This window comes from Alosa alosa, chromosome 7 (assembly GCF_017589495.1).
Source record: "Alosa alosa isolate M-15738 ecotype Scorff River chromosome 7, AALO_Geno_1.1, whole genome shotgun sequence".
Classification (NCBI taxonomy): Eukaryota; Metazoa; Chordata; class Actinopteri; order Clupeiformes; family Clupeidae; genus Alosa; species Alosa alosa.
The window spans coordinates 3,338,886-3,357,499 of NC_063195.1; the positions used below are offsets into that span (position 1 = coordinate 3,338,886).

The following is an 18,614-nucleotide window of genomic DNA, read 5'->3' on the forward strand; positions in this document are numbered from 1 at the left end:
GAAATCTAGGAGTTGTTCTCGACAACCAACTAAACTTCTCAGATCATGTTGCCTCAGTCGCCCGGTCATGCCAAGCGCAGACTCTACAACATACGGAAAATCAGGACTTACTTGACTCAACCCAACTTCTGGTTCAGGCAATAGTCATCTCCCGACTCGACTACTGCAATGCCCTCCTGACAGGTCTCCCAGCCTGCGCAGTGAAACCACTTCAGATGATCCAGAACGCGGGGGCGCGGCTGGTCTACAACCAACCCAAAAGGGCACATGTTACCCCGCTGCTCATCCTCAGTCGCCCGGTCTTCTCTTCTTTTATTTTATTTTCTCTGATTGTTTACACTTTGTAAAGCACCATGATACATGTGTAATGTTTTGCCGCTCTATAAGCACAATTAAATTGAAATTTAAATATTATTTCTGTGTAGATTGCTGGAGCCAATATGGAGGAGTCTTGGGGATTGACAAAGAAATGTAAAACTCTGTGGAACGTTTCTGCATTGACACTGACTTGTCACCCCATAATCAAAAAGTAACACATGAGACGTTAAAGTCCTCAGCAGGATACCATGTTGAACAGCTGCCTGCAAAAAGTATCTCACTCTGAGAAAACCTCCACAAGGCCGAATGTGTCGACATCTCAAACATTGCATCTGCATGCTTTAATGTAGAATCACAGTAATTAATTTATTTGAATTACTAATTTGAATATAACTAATTTGAGTGAGTTGAATTGGCTACGCTACTGTTGTGAGGGCATTTTAATAAATTGGTTAGTCATTTGCTAGCTTACTTGTTTTAAAGCAATTTTTATTTTTATTTTTTCTATATAAAATTATGAGAAGTGCCCTTTTCCACTTGAGCCCCTGCATGCCCTCCAAAATATCTGTGCACGTCCCTGCTCTGTAACAGAGCCCATCTTCTCTGCTGTAGGCTAACAAAAAGGGGAAAAAAGAAGCAAGCATAAACAGTCTATCTAGGGCAGTGTTTCTCTTGGGATAGATCCCAAGCGTACCACTTGGGATAGATTGAGGACGACCAGTGGTGCCCGGACCACACTTTGAGAAACACTGACTAGGCTAGGGAATCAAGAGAGAGCGATTCGACGAAAATCATTGGATGTCTTTCAAGGCGCGAAATGAGGGGTTCGCGAGCGTGGTAGTCTACGTTACCTCAGAGGTTCGGCACACTGATATCAACGGAGGGAGTAAGAAGAAAGCGCTTTGCCAAACGTCCTAACAGTGAGATCCGTTGGTCACATTTTAGATAATCTAAACAGGTTTGTGATATTGAACTTAAAATTAATAATTACCGACTGCATTCAAAGTAGTAAAAACGTTTACTGGTCACTCAGCCTTAGCCAGTGATATGGAGTAGCAGCCGATAACGTTACCGTTAACTTAATGCTAAGTCGGTTAGCCAAAAATCACTTCTAACATAACGTTAGCACATTAGTTAACATTAACCAGCTAACGTTAACGTTGTCGGTAACGTTATGTCAACTTACAAGACTAAGTTAGTGTATTGGCGTCGAATAACGTTAGATAACCCACAGCTCCTGTAACGTTAAGTTACTGTACAGTTAACATCAATGTTAGTATAACTTGTTAACAGCGGTGCTTGGCCCACAGTTAACGTAAAGATTTTGGATTAACGTTAGTGTTGACCGAAGTTAGGTTAGAGTTCTGTGTTAGTGATGATGTTATTTTTCTTCACAAATTATTAATGTTAGTTGGGGCATACATTAAGACAAATGAAGTTAATGTTAACGTTCGTTTTAGTTATGTGATTTTCTTTCGCGTTCTCCCGCGCATTTTGTTCTGAAGATATAACAATGGACATTTAGCTATTGTTAACGTTACCAGTTGCACTGCTTCTCATGGTTTTGGCCAGGTGTTTTTGAAAACGATAGTTTACCTCCTTTGCATCGTAGGCTCTGTCCAATTAAGCTTTTTTTCACGGATGTATTTCCTCCTTTGCATTTTATTATTCTCATACATCTAGACTTTTACAGTGTAATCATGGAATGGGCAGCTAGCAGTCGGGACAAGGTGCTGAATGTGACAAAAAAATGTTGGGCTTGAAATGGCGTAATTCCTGACTGCGCCTTTAAATAGGCTAAGGCCATCCATAAAAAAAATTTCGTTTGCCGTAACCCGACCGACCCTGTCAATTTAGAACCGACCCAAATATTTGTTTTTTTTTTCCCTTTTAGTCCAACCGACTTGCCGGTTGTAAACTTGCGTTAATACCAACCGATTGTTTTTTTTTACTCTAAACAACCAATACAAATGCAATAAAATAATATTTCTTTTAGTAGGCCCAAGTATTGTGAATATAAATTGCCTACATGCAAACGTGGCTCACTTAAAAAAAAACCTGTGGCGTCATCTCTACACTATGGCCTACGCTTCGTTTCATTCACACAAACTGATAACGCTTTTACTTGGCACGAAGTTCTGGAAGAACTGTGGCCAGATCTTTTCTCATCCCTTCTCCCCCTAGTCTAGCGGTGACCGTGTCGGAGTATTGAAATTGGTTGTGGTCTATTCAGCATTTCTCAAAATATGGGTCCGCAACATGGAGACTGCTGGTCCGCGGAGTCGTGGAGTGAAATTAGGCCCGGTGCTTCATCTGATAATTTGCTGCGCAGTTGATTAAGAAACCGCGGATCGACGAAAAAAGAAAACAAACGTTTCTGCTATCGATGTCATTAAACATGGAGCCCTACAATTAAGTGGTGGTATGAGCATTCATTCATTGTGCGTCTGCGCGAGAGAAACTGAAACTAATCGATAACGTTGGTATCAAAGCTCTGCTTCAACCTGTTGGAAGGCTATTTATTTATTTAACGAAACTTAATAGAACGACGTTGTTTTTTGGAACTTCCTTAGAAACAGAGCAGAGACTGTAAAATACACTGTATAGCATTGAGTATTGTATAGTCAAATTTCAATATAACGTGGCCAAGAGCTATTGTAGCCTTCTTTCTGCATACATGTAGATGAGCCCTATGACCCAAAAGTCTGCCATGACCGGGCCTCAGGTCAAAGAAGTTTGAGAAAGGCTGGTCTATATAACCTGCATCAGAATGAGGTTTGCAATGGTGCGCCTGAAGGCACGGGTTGAAGTTACGTTATGATATGCACATTTGTGTAAATTCATTCCTACATAATCACCATGACCAAAATTGTTCTTTTTTTTTTTTACTTTGAATCTTGAAAAAAAAAAATATTGACCTACCTACCGACCCATTTAAAAAAAAATTTTGGCTGTTACTGCAAACAAAAATATTTTTAAGGATGGCCTAACGTTAAAGAAAATGTTGATAACATTGGGTAAATGTTAAATTACAAGAAATTACAAATGTTTTCTTGTTTTTTGTTTGTCAAATAGGCTGTGTGTCTTATCAAGAGATTTCCCACTCAAAAATCCTAGGTCCAATCCTGCTGTGACGGTAAGGTTTGGTGGGAGCATACATCCAGCCATGAGTTCATCCGATGAGGTAAGTGAAGTACAACAATACTACACTGAAAATCAGCCACTCAGATTATCCCCGACAGCTGCAGCAGTCTCGCCGCTACAGTTACAATCATAACACACACACACCACACACTCAGACACTAAAGCAACGTGTCCGACAGAGTTGCGTCCGAACCTGGCCCGCGTCCGACAGAGTTGCGTCCGGTTAGGTGGCGTGGCAGTTGCGCGGCATTTTCTATCGCCGGTTATCCACTAGCGTGCGATGCGAACTCCTCAAATCGCAACGCTACCCTCCTTGAAGACGCTTTGATGGGCGTTCCCTTTTGTAGATGTGTGGAAACGGCAGGGCAAGAGCAGGTAGCCTAGTAAACAACCAAACAAAATGTTTCCCTCCACTATTGAAATTACCGAGGGAAAGTCACATCTATAAATTAGTTTGCAAGTTGGGAGGTTATTTCAATCATGAAGTTGTCCCTGTAGGATTCTAGCCACAAATCATACAAACACGGAAATATACTTAAGACACTGCTATGATTATTTTTTCTCATCTGCCATGTTTCTGTACTTTGGCGTTAACCACACTACCTGAAAATGAGGTTTTGTTTAATTAGGCTATGTGATGATGGACCTCCCCTGCGTTTTTGCTCTGCTATTGAGCTATTATAGAGGCCACGTAGCTGACACGCTCACTCCACACACCCGGTGTGAAACGGGCCTAACACAAGAGGCCCAAGCAAGCATAGCCTACTGAAATAGAATTCTAGTCTTACTATTGAAGGAAAGTCTTGAAACTGCAACAGTCTTTGAAACCACAGTCTTTCTGCCACTGATCCATATGCAGCAGCAACGTTAATTTGGGCAACTTAAGGAAATCCTCCTCCAATTGAATGAGACGAACACACAGTATGCAACGCAAATAGGCCTGCCTTCACATAGTAGGCCTAGACTTAATTTGTTCCGCTTTCTTTGCTCTTAGAATCTCCCAATAGACTAGCAACTTTTTTTGACCTGAAATGCACATGCGTTCTCACGGCTACATAAACAAATCTTTCACACACGTAGAAAACTGTTAGGTGTTTTTTAACATTTTATTTTATTCTCAAAACTCTTCTTCGTAGTGACATTTTTGAGTAAGTGCAGTCTGGCTATCGTGGCTGAAGGAGGCAGACAAAGTTAACTTTGCTAACGTTTTTCTGAGCTATGACCGACTAACTAACTAACCAACAAATTCCCTTAATAAATTGACTACATTTGTTGCATATTTGAAACAAAATGTCTTCAAAAGTATGTAGAAGGTTGATATTGTTGAATTTTAAAGTCTATAATGTTGGTTTGGCAGTTCATTGATTCACTCTCAGTTTTGCCAAACTTTTTGTTTTTAAGATATGTTCATAGTAAAAATGAATGCATGCGATTCATTTAGATGAATTAATCACAGACTGTCGAGTAATCGATTGACAGCACTAATTAATACCATATTAACTGCCCACGTGTATTAACCTCATAGCTAAAGAAATTTTGCAAAATCACTGTATAAGCCGTGGCTAATAGTTGGGAAATTTGGCCCCAGCTGTGGCGCAACTGGCTGGGGCTAATAGTTGGGAAATTTGGCCCCAGCTGTGGCGCAACTGGCACCTACACCGTACGCCGGCGCCGTGGTTCTTTCCGGATCCGGACCCCGACTCTCTCTCCCACTCACTTCCTGTCATTCTCCACTGTACTATCAAATTAAAGGCATTAAAAAAAAAATAGTTGGGAAATTACGGTACTGTGAGTTGTGTGTGTGGTCCCATCCTAGGAGAAGTTCGATGGCCTCAGGGTGCACTTCACCCAGACGGAGTGGGCCCGGCTGGCCAAATGGGAGAAGGTGCGCTACAGCAACATGAAGAGGAACCACCTGTTCATGCTGGCCATAGGTAGTGATCAGGTCACAGTTTTCTACTGCTGTACTGGGACGCCTTTCCCAAAACCATAGTTGCTAACAGGTTAGCAACTATGGTTTTGGGAAATGCACCCTTGAGCATCTGACACCAACATACTCTGTTGAATTGATGTTGCAGTGTTAGAATGCAACGGTATCTGGCCTGTCGGTGTGTTTTGCTCTGTCAATCTCTCTGTTTCTCTTGTTTTTGTCTTGCCTCCAATGCTGTCTCTCTATCTTACTCCTTTCTCTCTTTATTTTGGTTACTTTGCTGTCCTTTTGTCTCCAATGCTGTCTCTCTAACTCCTTTCTCTCTTTATTTTGGTTACTTTGCTGTCCTTTTGTCTCCAATGCTGTCTCTCTAACTCCTTTCTCTCTTTATTTTGGTTACTTTGCTGTCCTCTTGTCTCCAATGCTGTCTCTATCTTACTCCTTTCTCTCTTTTATTTTGGTTCTCTCTATCTTACTCCTTTCTCTCTTTTATTTTGGTTACTTTGCTGTCCTCTTGTCTCCAATGCTGTCTCTCTATCTTACTCCTTTCTCTCTTTATTTTGGTTACTTTGCTGTCCTCTTGTCTCCAATGCTGTCTCTCTATCTTACTCCTTTCTCTCTTTATTTTGGTTACTTTGCTGTCCTCTTGTCTCCAATGCGGTCTCTCTATCTTACTCCTTTCTCTCTTTATTTCGTTACTTTGTTGTCCTCTTGTCTCCAATGCTGTCTCTCTATCTTACTCCTTTCTCTCTTTATTTTGGTTACTTTGCTGTCCCTCTTTGTCTTGTCTCTCTATCTTACTCCTTTCTCTCTTTATTTTGGTTACTTTGCTGTCCTCTTGTCTCCAATGCGGTCTCTCTATCTTACTCCTTTCTCTCTTTATTTTGGTTACTTTGCTGTCCTTTTGTCTCCAATGCGGTCTCTCTATCTTACTCCTTTCTCTCTTTATTTCGGTTACTTTGCTGTCCTCTTGTCTCCAATGCTGTCTCTCTATCTTACTCCTTTCTCTCTTTATTTCGGTTACTTTGCTGTCCTCTTGTCTCCAATGCGGTTTCTCTATCTTACTCCTTTCTCTCTTTACTTTGCTGTCCTCTTCTTTTCTTTCTCTCTCCATTATTGTTTCTTTCTGCTTCTGGGACCCTCTCTCACTCTTTTTCTCTCACTCTTTTTCTCTCACTCTTTTTCTCTCTGTCCTCTCTCAGGGCTGTCCTCTCCTGCTCCTGCTTTCATGAGGCAGGGCCGGGCCAGGAAAAAGGCGTTGGTCAGACCGCCCCCTGCTGACAGCAGCGACTCAGAGGAAGAGTGGACACCCAGTCTGGAGAGGAGGCCTCCAGGTCAGCTTACAGCACAATCACACACACACACACACACACAGCTGTAATGTCTATGGGTAAATGTGATCGTCTTGAATCGCCCAAAGCATGGCGTCATTGAACAGATCAAGAGTTGTGATCTCTCACACAAAAGTTATGATATGTTACACAAACGCATATGTAATAACCCCCTCATACGAATCTCTATTAGGATGGATCTTGTACATGTACCGTATTTTCCGGACTATAAGTCACACTTTTTTTCATAGTTTGGCTAGTCCTGCGACTCAGGTGCAACATATATATATTTATATATATGTTTTTTTCCTCTTCATGACACATTTTTTGACTGGTGCGACTTATACTCCGGTGTGACTTATAGTCCGGAAAATACGGTAATAACCACCACACCACTATTATGAATCTGTAATGAGTTCAAGATCTTGTATCCATTCCCTCATGTATGTACATGCACATACATTTTTTATTATTAAATAAAGTACCAAAGAGTTCTAAAATAAAGACATTACAGTATAGTATAGTACAGTATAGTACAGTATAGTATAGTACAGTATAGTATAGTATAGTACAGTATAGTATAGTACAGTATAGTATAGTATAGTACAGTATAGTATAGTAGAGTCTTTATTGTCCTATAATGACATTCTTTTTTCACACACATCATTATTACATTCCATGCAGGATATACACAGCCTCATACATAGTTTCCCTCCCTCCTCAACACCATACAAGCAAAACGGTGGACAGTGCAGACAACATAAGACACAAAAGAATAAGGGGGATGAATGATTGTCACAGGAGTTTGTTTAGTGCAGTGATAGCTGAGGGTACAAAACTTTTCTTAAAGTGCGCTTTTTTCCAGTCCAGGGCTCTGTATCTGCGGCCAGATGGGAGTAGGGTGAAGAACCGGTTCAGGGGATGGTATGTGGTTTAGTGACAAACCTGGGTATATTAACTCAGAGTAAGTGGTAAACCTCCTACAACAAGAGCCCTATGGTAATGTTTAGTCAGGAGAATGAAGCCATACAGCTCTTCTACTAGGAGGTTTACCACCTACTCTGAGTTAACTTACCCAGGTTTGTCACTAAACCACGTACTTGGAATACCCCCCAGGGCTGCTTACTATGCTGCGTGCAAGGCAAAGAGTAGTAAAGATAATCTGCTTGATTTGGACTTGAATAGCTGATGATGTTTTGTTCTCCTTTAGCCCCTCGTGGCTTCAGAGCTCCAACCAGAGGCCCTGCGGACTCCAGAGTCGCCCCCGTAAAGCCCACCCAGCCCCCAGCTCCTGCTCTTCCATCTCAGGTAAACAGCAGGACTGTTTTGGCCATTCTGTTTTTTGGGGGGGGGGGTTGCCTTTACTTGGACAGGACAGTAGAGAGCGACAGGAAGCCAGTGGGAGAGAGATGGGGTGGGATCAGGAAATGACCGCAGGTCGGATTCGAACCTGGGTCCCCGTGGGCACTCGGACCCGTATATGGTACGGTACAATGTTCTCAGGCCTCTGAGGTGGAACCAATAGTACAGGCTATGGAGACAGAGGAGAATAAACAGGTCTCGTTAAAGATAAACCCACAGTAACATGCACTGTGTACACACACACACACACACACAGAACATGAGTTACAGTTTGTTGACAGCACTATGGAGGGAGTGAAGAGCCCCGACAGAGGTCTCATTAACACACACTCATTAACAACACACAAACACACTCAAACACAGATCATTAGAACAAAACTAAGACAATACGATGGATGTGTTTGCTCTGAAAATGGAGTGTGTTTGGTGCTGCTGTTGTTCCTCAGGTCCCTACAAAAGACTCAGACCAGAGTAGAGAGAAAGACAGAGTGGAGACTGTGGATGGACAGGCAGGGAGAGAGACAGACCCAGCAGCAAAGACACGTGGTGAGCAGGGTCACACAGAAGAGAGCCTACATACTGTTTCATGCACTGTTTGAAGTTGCACTGCACGCTGTTAAATGGAATTACAGATCTCATTCTCATTGGTTTTTAAAATGAGGTTACGGCCAAAACATACCCATGACTGATTTAAGAAACATAAGGCCCACTTTCTTGCGCCACGCGCCGAACATTTCATAACTAAACCACACCCAATATGGATTGGACAAACCCTTGGATTTGTTTCAATTATTCGCCAGTGACCATGCGTTTTAGACTGTCACGATAGAGCCCCTAATGTTGTTAAAGTTAGTGATATTAGACCAAAATATAGAGAGACACCGCGAGTTCATTTGATGAAGAATACATGATGTTTGAACCATCTAGATCGGCAAAAGGTGAAGCAAATAAACAGACTTCAGATAAGTTTAGCAAGCCAAAAAGAAGAAATAGGAGAAGGCATTTTTTTTAAGGCTAGACACGGCAGGTGAAAACATTGTGTATATTTCTCAGTTTCTCATAGTTCAGCCAGTGTTTGTAAAATATCTGAAATGCAATGGCTTTCAATTTGTCATTATTTAATCCGTGTAGCACACACTTGATTTGACATTCTTGAACAATCATCAACACATGAAGCGGTTCATTTGTAGCCATATGCCCTTGGCTACAGGCTTGCATCATTTAAAGTAGCCCACTGGCATAGCCTATTTATCGTCACTGAACAGGTTACTCTTTATTGAAAGACATTCCTACAATTGACAATGGTCATGCTAGCCTGGCGAGCCAGACCCACATTAAAATGTAGGGTCTGGGCACTCACCGTTCGCAGTGCTCAGTCCGAGGGGCGGGATAATCAGTTGTCTTTCAAATTCCACACTGTCAGGAAAAAAAAATGTTTCGACTTCCATTTTTGAAGTTGTAGGTGATGAAAACACAAAGCAACTTGGCGGAACCGTCTTTTGGGACTCGTTTTGGGACTGATGTTTTTTTTATTACAGTGCATGAAAATGCACTGTACTGTTCTTCCTAGGCATTTTCTTCTTCTTCTTATTCTTCTTCTTCTAACGCAGTTAATGCAGCTTCAACCGTTTAACGTAGAAACTTCATTCAAACTATGTTACGTAGGTCTTACTTAGGACATGTGGGCTATGTATTTTTCATCTTTGTAACTTTTATACTTTTTAAACTATTAATTAAAAACTAGTCAAAATTTCCCCATAGACTTAACATGGGCTGATGACATCACAATAGAGCCGTTAAGCAATTAGAATCCTATGGCAGGTGTTCGGGCCACCTGGACCAACTGCCAGTCTCAGGCTTTAAGCATACAAACTGGCCCTATTAAGACTACACATCCTGTTCAACTGCTTCCTCTGCCAAAATCTGTTTCAAAATAAAAGTCCTCACTACAATATTTCACTGTTAAACAATTTAACCGTTTAAACTACTGAACCTTTTAACTGTTCAGCCATTGTAACTGTTACTTATCATCAACTATGACTCCTACCCACTGTAGCTAGTTAGCTAAGTAACATGGTTAACATAGTAAGAATGCTAGCAGGGAAGCCTGCGCTCCCGCACTACCAGACTCACCAACAGCTTCATACACCAAGCTGTAAGGATGCTGAACTCTCTCCCTCCTCTCCCCCCTCCACCCTCAGCTACATAACATCCTGGACATTGGATCCACAATGGCCGCCTGCACTACTCCACCTGCACACTTGAACACTTGCACACTTGCACACTTTACAACTTGGTGTTGTTGTCTTGAAAACACAACACTTCTGCTGCTCTTACATAACTTGCACCACTATGCCACTTTCTTTATTACTTAGGTCAAACAGAACTAACCAAGCCTCTTATTGGCCTGACTTTGCACTAGTATTTTATTGACTGTCTATGCACAATTTCAACAAAATTTTGCTGCTCTTATTTTTTCATTATTATATGTGCCCTCTTATTTACTTATTTACTTACTTTTTTGTTTACTTGAATGTTATGTTTGTCTGTGGACTTAAAATTGGTCAAATATGTCTTGTCTTCACCGTGGGATAGTGAGAAACGTAATTTCGATCTCTTTGTATGTCTGGAACATGTGAAGAAATTGACAATAAAGCTGACTTTGACTTTGAGCATGTTAGCATGTTAGTTAGCATTTTTAGCAAAACTGCTAAAAATGATTAGCTAAGTTAGCTAAGTCACATGGTTAGCATGTTAGCATGCTATTTAGCATTTTTTAGCAAAACTGCTAAAAACAATTAGCTATGTTAGCTAAGTAATGTGGTTGGCATAATTAGCATGCTAACATGTTAGCATGCTAGTTAGCATTTTTAGCAAAACTGCTTAAAATGATTAGCTAAGTCACATGGTTAGCATAGCTAGCATGTTAGCATGCTAGTGAGCATAACTCCTAAAAACAATTAGCTAAGTAACGTGGTTAGCATAGTTAGCATGCTAGCATGTTAGTTAACATTTTTAACAAAACTGCTAAAAATGTTTAGCTAAGTTAGTTAAGTAACGTGGTTAGCATAGTTTGCATGCTAGCGTGTTAGCATGCTAGTTAGCATAGTAACTTTGTTAATATTATTATCTTTGTTAACATAGTTAGCATAACTACTAGCAAACATTAGAGCCATTCCAACTGTCAGTTATCGTCAACTATCTACCTAAATAATTTAACCATTTAAACTATCCACCTATTTAACTGTTCAGTCATTCCAACTATATTAAACCTCATCTACTTAACAACCAATATAGTTTGTTTTTACTCTGTATATTTTTGCATTTTCATGCACTGTATTTCCTTCAGGAAATGCTTTTCTAGTTCTTCTTCTTCTTCTAACGCAGTTAATGCAGCTTAAACCGTTTAACGTAGAAACTTCATTCAAACTATGTTGCGTAGGTCTTACTTAGGACATGTGGGCTTTGTATTTTTCATCTTTGTAACTTTTATACTTTTTAAACTATTAATTAAAAACTAATCAAAATTTCCCCATTGACTTAACATCATGATTATGACATCACAATACGGCCGTTAAGCAATTAGAATCCTATGGCAGGTGTTCGGGCCACCTGGACCAACTGCCAGTCTCAGGCTTTAAGTATACAAACTGGCCCTATTAAGACTACACATCCTGTTCAACTGCTTCCTCTGCCAAAAACTGTTTCAAAATAAAAGTTCTCACTACAATATTTCACTGTTAAACAATTTAACCCTTTAAACTACTGAACTTTTTAACTGTTCAGCCATTGTAACTGTTACTTGTCATCAACTATGACTCCTACCCACTGTAGCTAGTTAGCTAAGTTAGCTAAGTAACATGGTTAACATAGTTAGCATGCTAGTTAGCATTTTTAGCTAAACTGCTAAAAATGATTAGCTAAGTAACATGGTTAGCATGCTAGCATGTTAGCATGCTAATTAACATTTTTAGCAAAACTGCTTAAAATGATTAGCTTAGTTAACTAAGTCACATGCTTAGCATAGTTAGCATGCTAACATGTTAGTTAGCATTTTTAGCAAAACTGCTTAAATTGATTAGCTAAGTCAGCTAAGTAACATGGTTAGCATAGTTAGCATAACTGCTAAAAATAATTAGCTAAGTAACATGGTTAACATACTTAACATTTTAACATTGTTAGCATGCTAGTTAGCATAGTAACTTGGTTAACATTATTATCTTTGTTAACATAGTTAGCATAACTGCTAGCAAACATTAGAGCCATTCCAAGTGTCTACCTAAATAATTTAACAATTTAAACTATCCACTTATTTAACCATTCAATCATCCAACTATATTAAACCTTATCTACCAAGTAAATCATTTACCTATATAAACTATCCACCTATTTAACTGTTCAGTCATTCCAACTATATTAAACCTCATCTACATAGCAACCAATATATTTTGTTTTTACTCTGTATGATATTTGACATCATATTTTTTGCATTTTCATGCACTGTATTTCCTTCAGGAAATGCTTTTCTAGTTATTATTATTATTATTATTATTATTTGCAACACAGCTAGATTAAGCTTGAAAGTGAACCTGCTATGGACCAGGTTAGTTCTGTGATCCTGTGAGGAAAGAAACCCGGAGCAGTGAAAATTTAAAATGTCACCTGGAGTCTGGCCTTAAATGAGTCAATGTACCCTCTTCACCTGGAGTCTGGCCTTAAATGAGTCAATGTACCCTATTCACCTGGAGTCTGGCCTTAAATGAGTCAATGTACCCTATTCACCTGTAGTCTGGCCTTAAATGAGTCAATGTACCCTATTCACCTGGAGTCTGGCCTTAAATGAGTCAATGTACCCTATTCACCTGGAGTCTGGCCTTAAATGAGTCAATGTACCCTATTCACCTGGAGTCTGGCCTTAAATGAGTCAATGTACCCTATTCACCTGTAGTCTGGCCTTAAATGAGTCAATGTACCCTATTCACCTGGAGTCTGACATTAAATGAGTCAATGTATCGTAAACGTCCTAATTACCGACCATTTCGTTCGGAAATTCTAAAACAACAATGTTTTTTAATACTTCAAAATAACATTTGTTAAATGAACCTTACATTTTTCAGTAGTCATAGGTGTGTAGATTTGAACAAAATCTACTTTGGTTCTTACCGGGGCTTTTACTGCCTGAAATATCCGATTTTGTTTACCACGCTCTGAGTTTAGTGCTAGGCTGGTGGGTACTTATTTGCAACCTTTCTCACTGCACATCAACGGTTAGCCCGAGAATTATCATCATCGCAATTCAAAATTCCACTGGAGCTCCAAGCGGATTTGTACACGCAGCCTTACAACACTCTTTACAGCTCTTCGAGTCACAGTAAAATGTAATTTTTGGTACATAGCTAATTTAGATAAACTTAAGGTGTGGGTGCTTGCGTTTCTGTAGGAATCCGCCGTCTTGGTTTGTATAGAAATTAATATTAAGTGACACATACACGTAAGAGGTTGGACATAAGTGACGGTTGGTAATATATGACGTTCCTATATAGTTTGTTTTCTTGGTAAATCTCTGGTTTTGAGCCATTTCATACTCTATGGAAGCTATTCACTATTGGCAACAACTGTTTTAAACTCATAGTAATCATTAAACGTTAATTTTAAAATGGAAAAGTATTTATTTTGTTGTTGTAGGGTATAGCCCCATGTCAGTTCTTGATGTTTGTGCAGAGTTCACTAAAGGAAAACATTGTTGCTTTGTGGTATTCTAAAGGAAAACATCGCTGTTTTGTGGTATTCTAAAGGAAAACGTCGCTGTTTTGTGGTATTCTTGTGTGTGTAATATGTGTCAGGTGTGTCAAAGAGGGAGTGGTTGAAACAGCAGAAACAGCAGTTGAACAGCTACAAGCGAGGAGGCAGTCTGCGCAACAGACCCAGAGTGAGCTACACGGAGGAAGATGTGCCCAAAGATGAAGATTACCTTTGTGAGCTGCTCTTGTCTTTTTTGCCCCTAATATGGCTCAGTAACACACGCTTCAGTCAGAGCTCGCCACTGGGTTTTCCCCCAAAGTTTATACGGCTGCTTAAGAATTAAAGTTTAAAATGGTTTCAGCTTTTGCCTCAAGCAACACGCCTCAAGCAACTCACTCCCACAATTCAGTTCGGCGATGCCTCGAGCAACACGCTCCCACAATTCAGTTTGGCGATGCCGACTGTAAAGTGAATTAGAAGCGCCACAATCAAAGCTTTCAACGCCTGTGTGTGACTGAACTGTTACTTTTCTCCCTGCTGACAACGCAGTGATTAATACGTGATTGGTTGCTTTCTTCTGCAGACTGTGAGGACTGCGAGTCTTTCTACATTGAAGAGTGTGGGGTCCACGGTCCCCCTCACTTCATCCCCGACACCCAGGCTCCTGTTGGGGTCCCCGACCGAGCCAGGCTCACCCTGCCACCAGAGCTGGAGGTCAGGACATCCAACATCCCAAACGCAGGTCTGGGGGTGTTCAACCAGGGCCAGACGGTGCCCAAAGGTGCCCACTTTGGCCCCTATGAGGGGGACGTGGCCGACAGGGACGAGGCCATAGAGAGCGGATACTCCTGGGTGGTGAGAGAGCGAATGCTGTTTCTAAACGGAAGTTTGTTGACTGTGTCTTCTCCCTTAAAGGATCAGTATGTAGGAAATAATGGAAAATAAACTGTAACCATTCCAAAAATGATCACCATATGTTGTCAGAGAGTAAGGAAACACGATGAATTGAAGTAATGGCTTATTTGACAACATTACTCTAACCCGTAAAACCCATGAAAATAATGAGTTATGGGCCGGAATCTCTTGGAATTTTCGTTTATATCTTTAACGATTAATTCTAGAATAGCGTATAAATAATGGGCTGGCGTGTCCTCCTATTTGTGTTGCCAAATTAGCAAAGGCTAATGAACGCCTACGAGAGGCAGGCAAATTTCCAAAATTAAAACAAGAAACAAATTAAGTGGACATCGGAGAGCTTCCTGAGATGGTGATGTCTTCATCAAACGAAGAATATCAAGCTGGCCATATTTCTCCACAACAGGTAGCCTAGGCTAAACTTAATCTGCATCGCTAACTTCAGCTAAATATGTTACGTTGGTTAGAGAGGTATTTTTTGTTTTCACTGTTTCCGTAATGTGTAGTTGGGTCATGGTTGGAGAAACGTTAAAGCAGCTGGTCAACTAACGTTAGCTAAGTCTTCATTACACCTGGCAACCCAGAAGAGGCTCGCGTCTGGTAGTCTTGAGAATGTTTACCAGTGTTTTGATTTTGGCCTACAGAACATTTGGTAACAATCCTACAAATCGCACCTTTAACATAGTTTATTCCTAGTTTACTATCCCTTTTTTGCAAAAGGCATGTGAAAACTGAGGTATGTCCTCTAGAATGAATAGAAGTGTCGTTCTCCTAAATGTGGGCCCTGACACACATCCTGCCTGACTTCTGCAGGATTCCTGCAAGGCGTTTTTAGGACCCTGCCCGGGTTCATTTCCTCTGCAGTGAAACCAAGTTGTGTTTGATGTTTCCACAGATATACAAGAGCCACCATTCAGATGAGTACATAGATGCCAAGAGAGAGACACACTCCAACTGGATGAGGTTACATCCTGCACTTTTCACTTAAATGTCAAGAGTTACATTGTAACAGAGTACATGGAGCTCAAAAATATCTACCGGTATTCTTGTAGAAATAGTATAATACTGGGGCAGCCGTGGCCTACTGGTTAGCGCTTCGGACTTGTAACCGGAGGGTTGCCGGTTCGAACCCTGACCGGTAGGCACGGCTGAAGTGCTTGAGCAAGGCACCTAAACCCCTCACTGCTCCCCGAGCGGAGCTGTTGTTGCAGGCAGCTCACTGCATCGGGATTAGAGTGTGCTTCACCTCACTGTGTGCCAAGTGTGTTTCACTAATTCACAGATTGGGATAAATGCAGAGACCAAATTTCCCTCGCGGGATCAAAAGAGTATACATTCAGGGAAAAGTCATGGACTTTTACATTTGACTTAGAGTGGGAACCCTGCACTCTTCTCTGTTTTAAATCTCTGGTTTCTCCATCAGGTATGTGAACTGCGCTCGTGACGGTGAGGAGCAGAACCTGGTGGCGTTTCAGTACAGAGGGGGCATTATATACCGCTGCTGCAAACCCATCGGCCCTGGAGAGGAGCTGCTTGTCTGGTACGGAGAGGACTACGCCAGAGACCTGGGCATCGGCTTCGACTACCTGTGGGACATCAAGAGCAGCGCCACAGGTAGCAGCACACAATGGCAGCGCTCGGGGAGCAGTGAGGGGTTAGGTGCCTTGTTCAAGGGCACTTCAGCCGCGGCCCACTGGTTGGGGCTCGAACCGGCAACCCTCCGGTTACAAGTCCAGAGTGCTAACCAGTAGGCCACGGCCACTCAGATGTTTCTTTGGCTGATCCGATAATTTATCAAATGAAACAACAGTAAGAACTCAGATGACTCATACCTCTTGATGGTACAGGAAACCTGTTTGAACAAACCTTCCCTCTTTATTCTTTCTTTCAGACGTGACAGTGTCTCAGGTGTTCCCGTGCTCCCTGTGTCCGTTTGCCTACACGGCTCAGATCTACCTCCAAAAGCACATCAAGAGGAGCCACACGGACGAGTACACGCGACTGCTGAGGTCTGGAGAGATCGGACCAGAGACTCTGGCACCTTCTAGAAGTAGCCGCAACCAACACACACAGAAAAACTCAACTGTGCCATGCAGGTCAACATCCGGTAAAGTCATTCACCGCTCTTCAGAACAGGAAGGAGGGAATGGCCAGAGAGGTCATGCATGTGCTGAGTGTGGCAAGAGCTTCACTCAAGGGAGGGATCTCAAACGACACCAGCGCACTCACACAGGAGAGAGGCCGTACCACTGCACTCAGTGTGGCAAGAGCTTTACTCGAGAGGATACTCTCAAACTACACCAGCGAACTCACACAGGAGAGAGGCCGTACCACTGCACTCAGTGTGGCAAGAGCTTCACTCAAGGGAGGGCTCTTAAACTACACCAGCGCACTCACACAGGAGAGAGGCCGTACCACTGCACTCAGTGTGGCAAGAGCTTTACTCGAGAGGATACTCTCAAACTACACCAGCGAACTCACACAGGAGAGAGGCCGTACCACTGCACTCAGTGTGGCAAGAGCTTCACTCAAGGGAGGGCTCTTAAACTACACCAGCGCACTCACACAGGAGAGAGGCCGTACCACTGCACTCAGTGTGGCAAGAGCTTCACTCAAGAGGCACATCTCAAACTACACCAGCGCACTCACACAGGAGAGAGGCCGTACCACTGCACTCAGTGTGGCAAGAGCTTCACTCAAGAGGCACATCTCAAACTACACCAGCGCACTCACACAGGAGAGAGGCCGTACCACTGCACTCAGTGTGGCAAGAGCTTCACTCAAGAGGCACATCTCAAACTACACCAGCGCACTCACACAGGAGAGAGGCCGTACCACTGCACTCAGTGTGGCAAGAGCTTCACTCTAGAGGGAAATCTCAAACGACACCAGCGCACTCACACAGGAGAGAGGCCGTACCACTGCACTCAGTGTGGCAAGAGCTTCACTCTAGAGGGAAATCTCAAACTACACCAGCGCACTCACACAGGAGAGAGAGAGGCCGCACCACTGCACTCAGTGTGGCAAGAGCTTCACTCTAGAGGGAAATCTCAAACTACACCAGCGCACTCACACAGGAGAGAGGCCGTACCACTGCACTCAGAGTGGCAAGAGCTTCACTCGATCAGATCATTTAAAGACACACCAGTGCACTCACATGAAAGAACCCTAACTATGGTTTTGGTGAAACAACAATTTAATCTAATTTCCAGAAACAAACAAGTGCAATAGTAAAGATGTATTGCTGTTTAATTACTTGCATAACTAATGCTGTTTTTAAATCATTTTTAATTCAGTACTGTGTAACCTTTATAACATTTGACATACCTAATGTGAAAACCTAAATTTACTTTTTAACTTTTTTACTCTGCATTATTATGCTGAGACTTGAAATGACTTGTACATTTTAACATTTGAACTAGTACATTGTACATTTTAAACATTTGAACTAGTTTGAGTAGTGGCTATTTTGTGTTTTTAAATGCTATAAAATGAAATGTTTTGTGTAAGGTATTGTGCGCAAGGTGCATGTGCTTTGAAATTGTTTTAGGATATATTTATTTTTTAAATCATATATAAATGATGTTGATGAAATACATTTCTGGGTACAGTCTGTTTGGTAAAATCTAAATCATTACTGTGCACAGTGCAGTAGGGAGCATGCAGCTGGAGCAGTGAGTCATTGAGTCACATGACACTTGCAAGATGCAGAAGCCTGCTGGGGAACAAGATGAACTGCTGGGCACATCACAAGGTTACCAAGGTGACATAGACCTCTGAAGTTCGCCTACAAAAAAGCAGCCATCTTTGACATCCGGTATCTGGCGATTTTTCCTATGGGAAAATAACATGGGGATTTTGAATTATCGCAT

The 18,614-nt window shown here is 41.7% G+C and overlaps 1 protein-coding gene across 1 annotated transcript; it reads left to right on the plus strand.

The window, feature by feature from the left end:
* The first annotated feature begins 1,143 nt into the window (after positions 1–1,143).
* Positions 1,144–17,957, plus strand: LOC125297267 (histone-lysine N-methyltransferase PRDM9-like). Its single transcript, XM_048247524.1, is given in 12 exon segments — positions 1,144–1,276; positions 3,436–3,502; positions 5,279–5,396; positions 6,595–6,726; positions 7,934–8,031; positions 8,532–8,631; positions 13,929–14,060; positions 14,411–14,682; positions 15,638–15,705; positions 16,166–16,356; positions 16,634–17,735; positions 17,737–17,957. Coding segments are annotated over 11 exon segments (2,409 nt in total). The 5' UTR covers positions 1,144–1,276; positions 3,436–3,484; the 3' UTR covers positions 17,915–17,957.
* Positions 17,958–18,614: the final 657 nt, after the last annotated feature.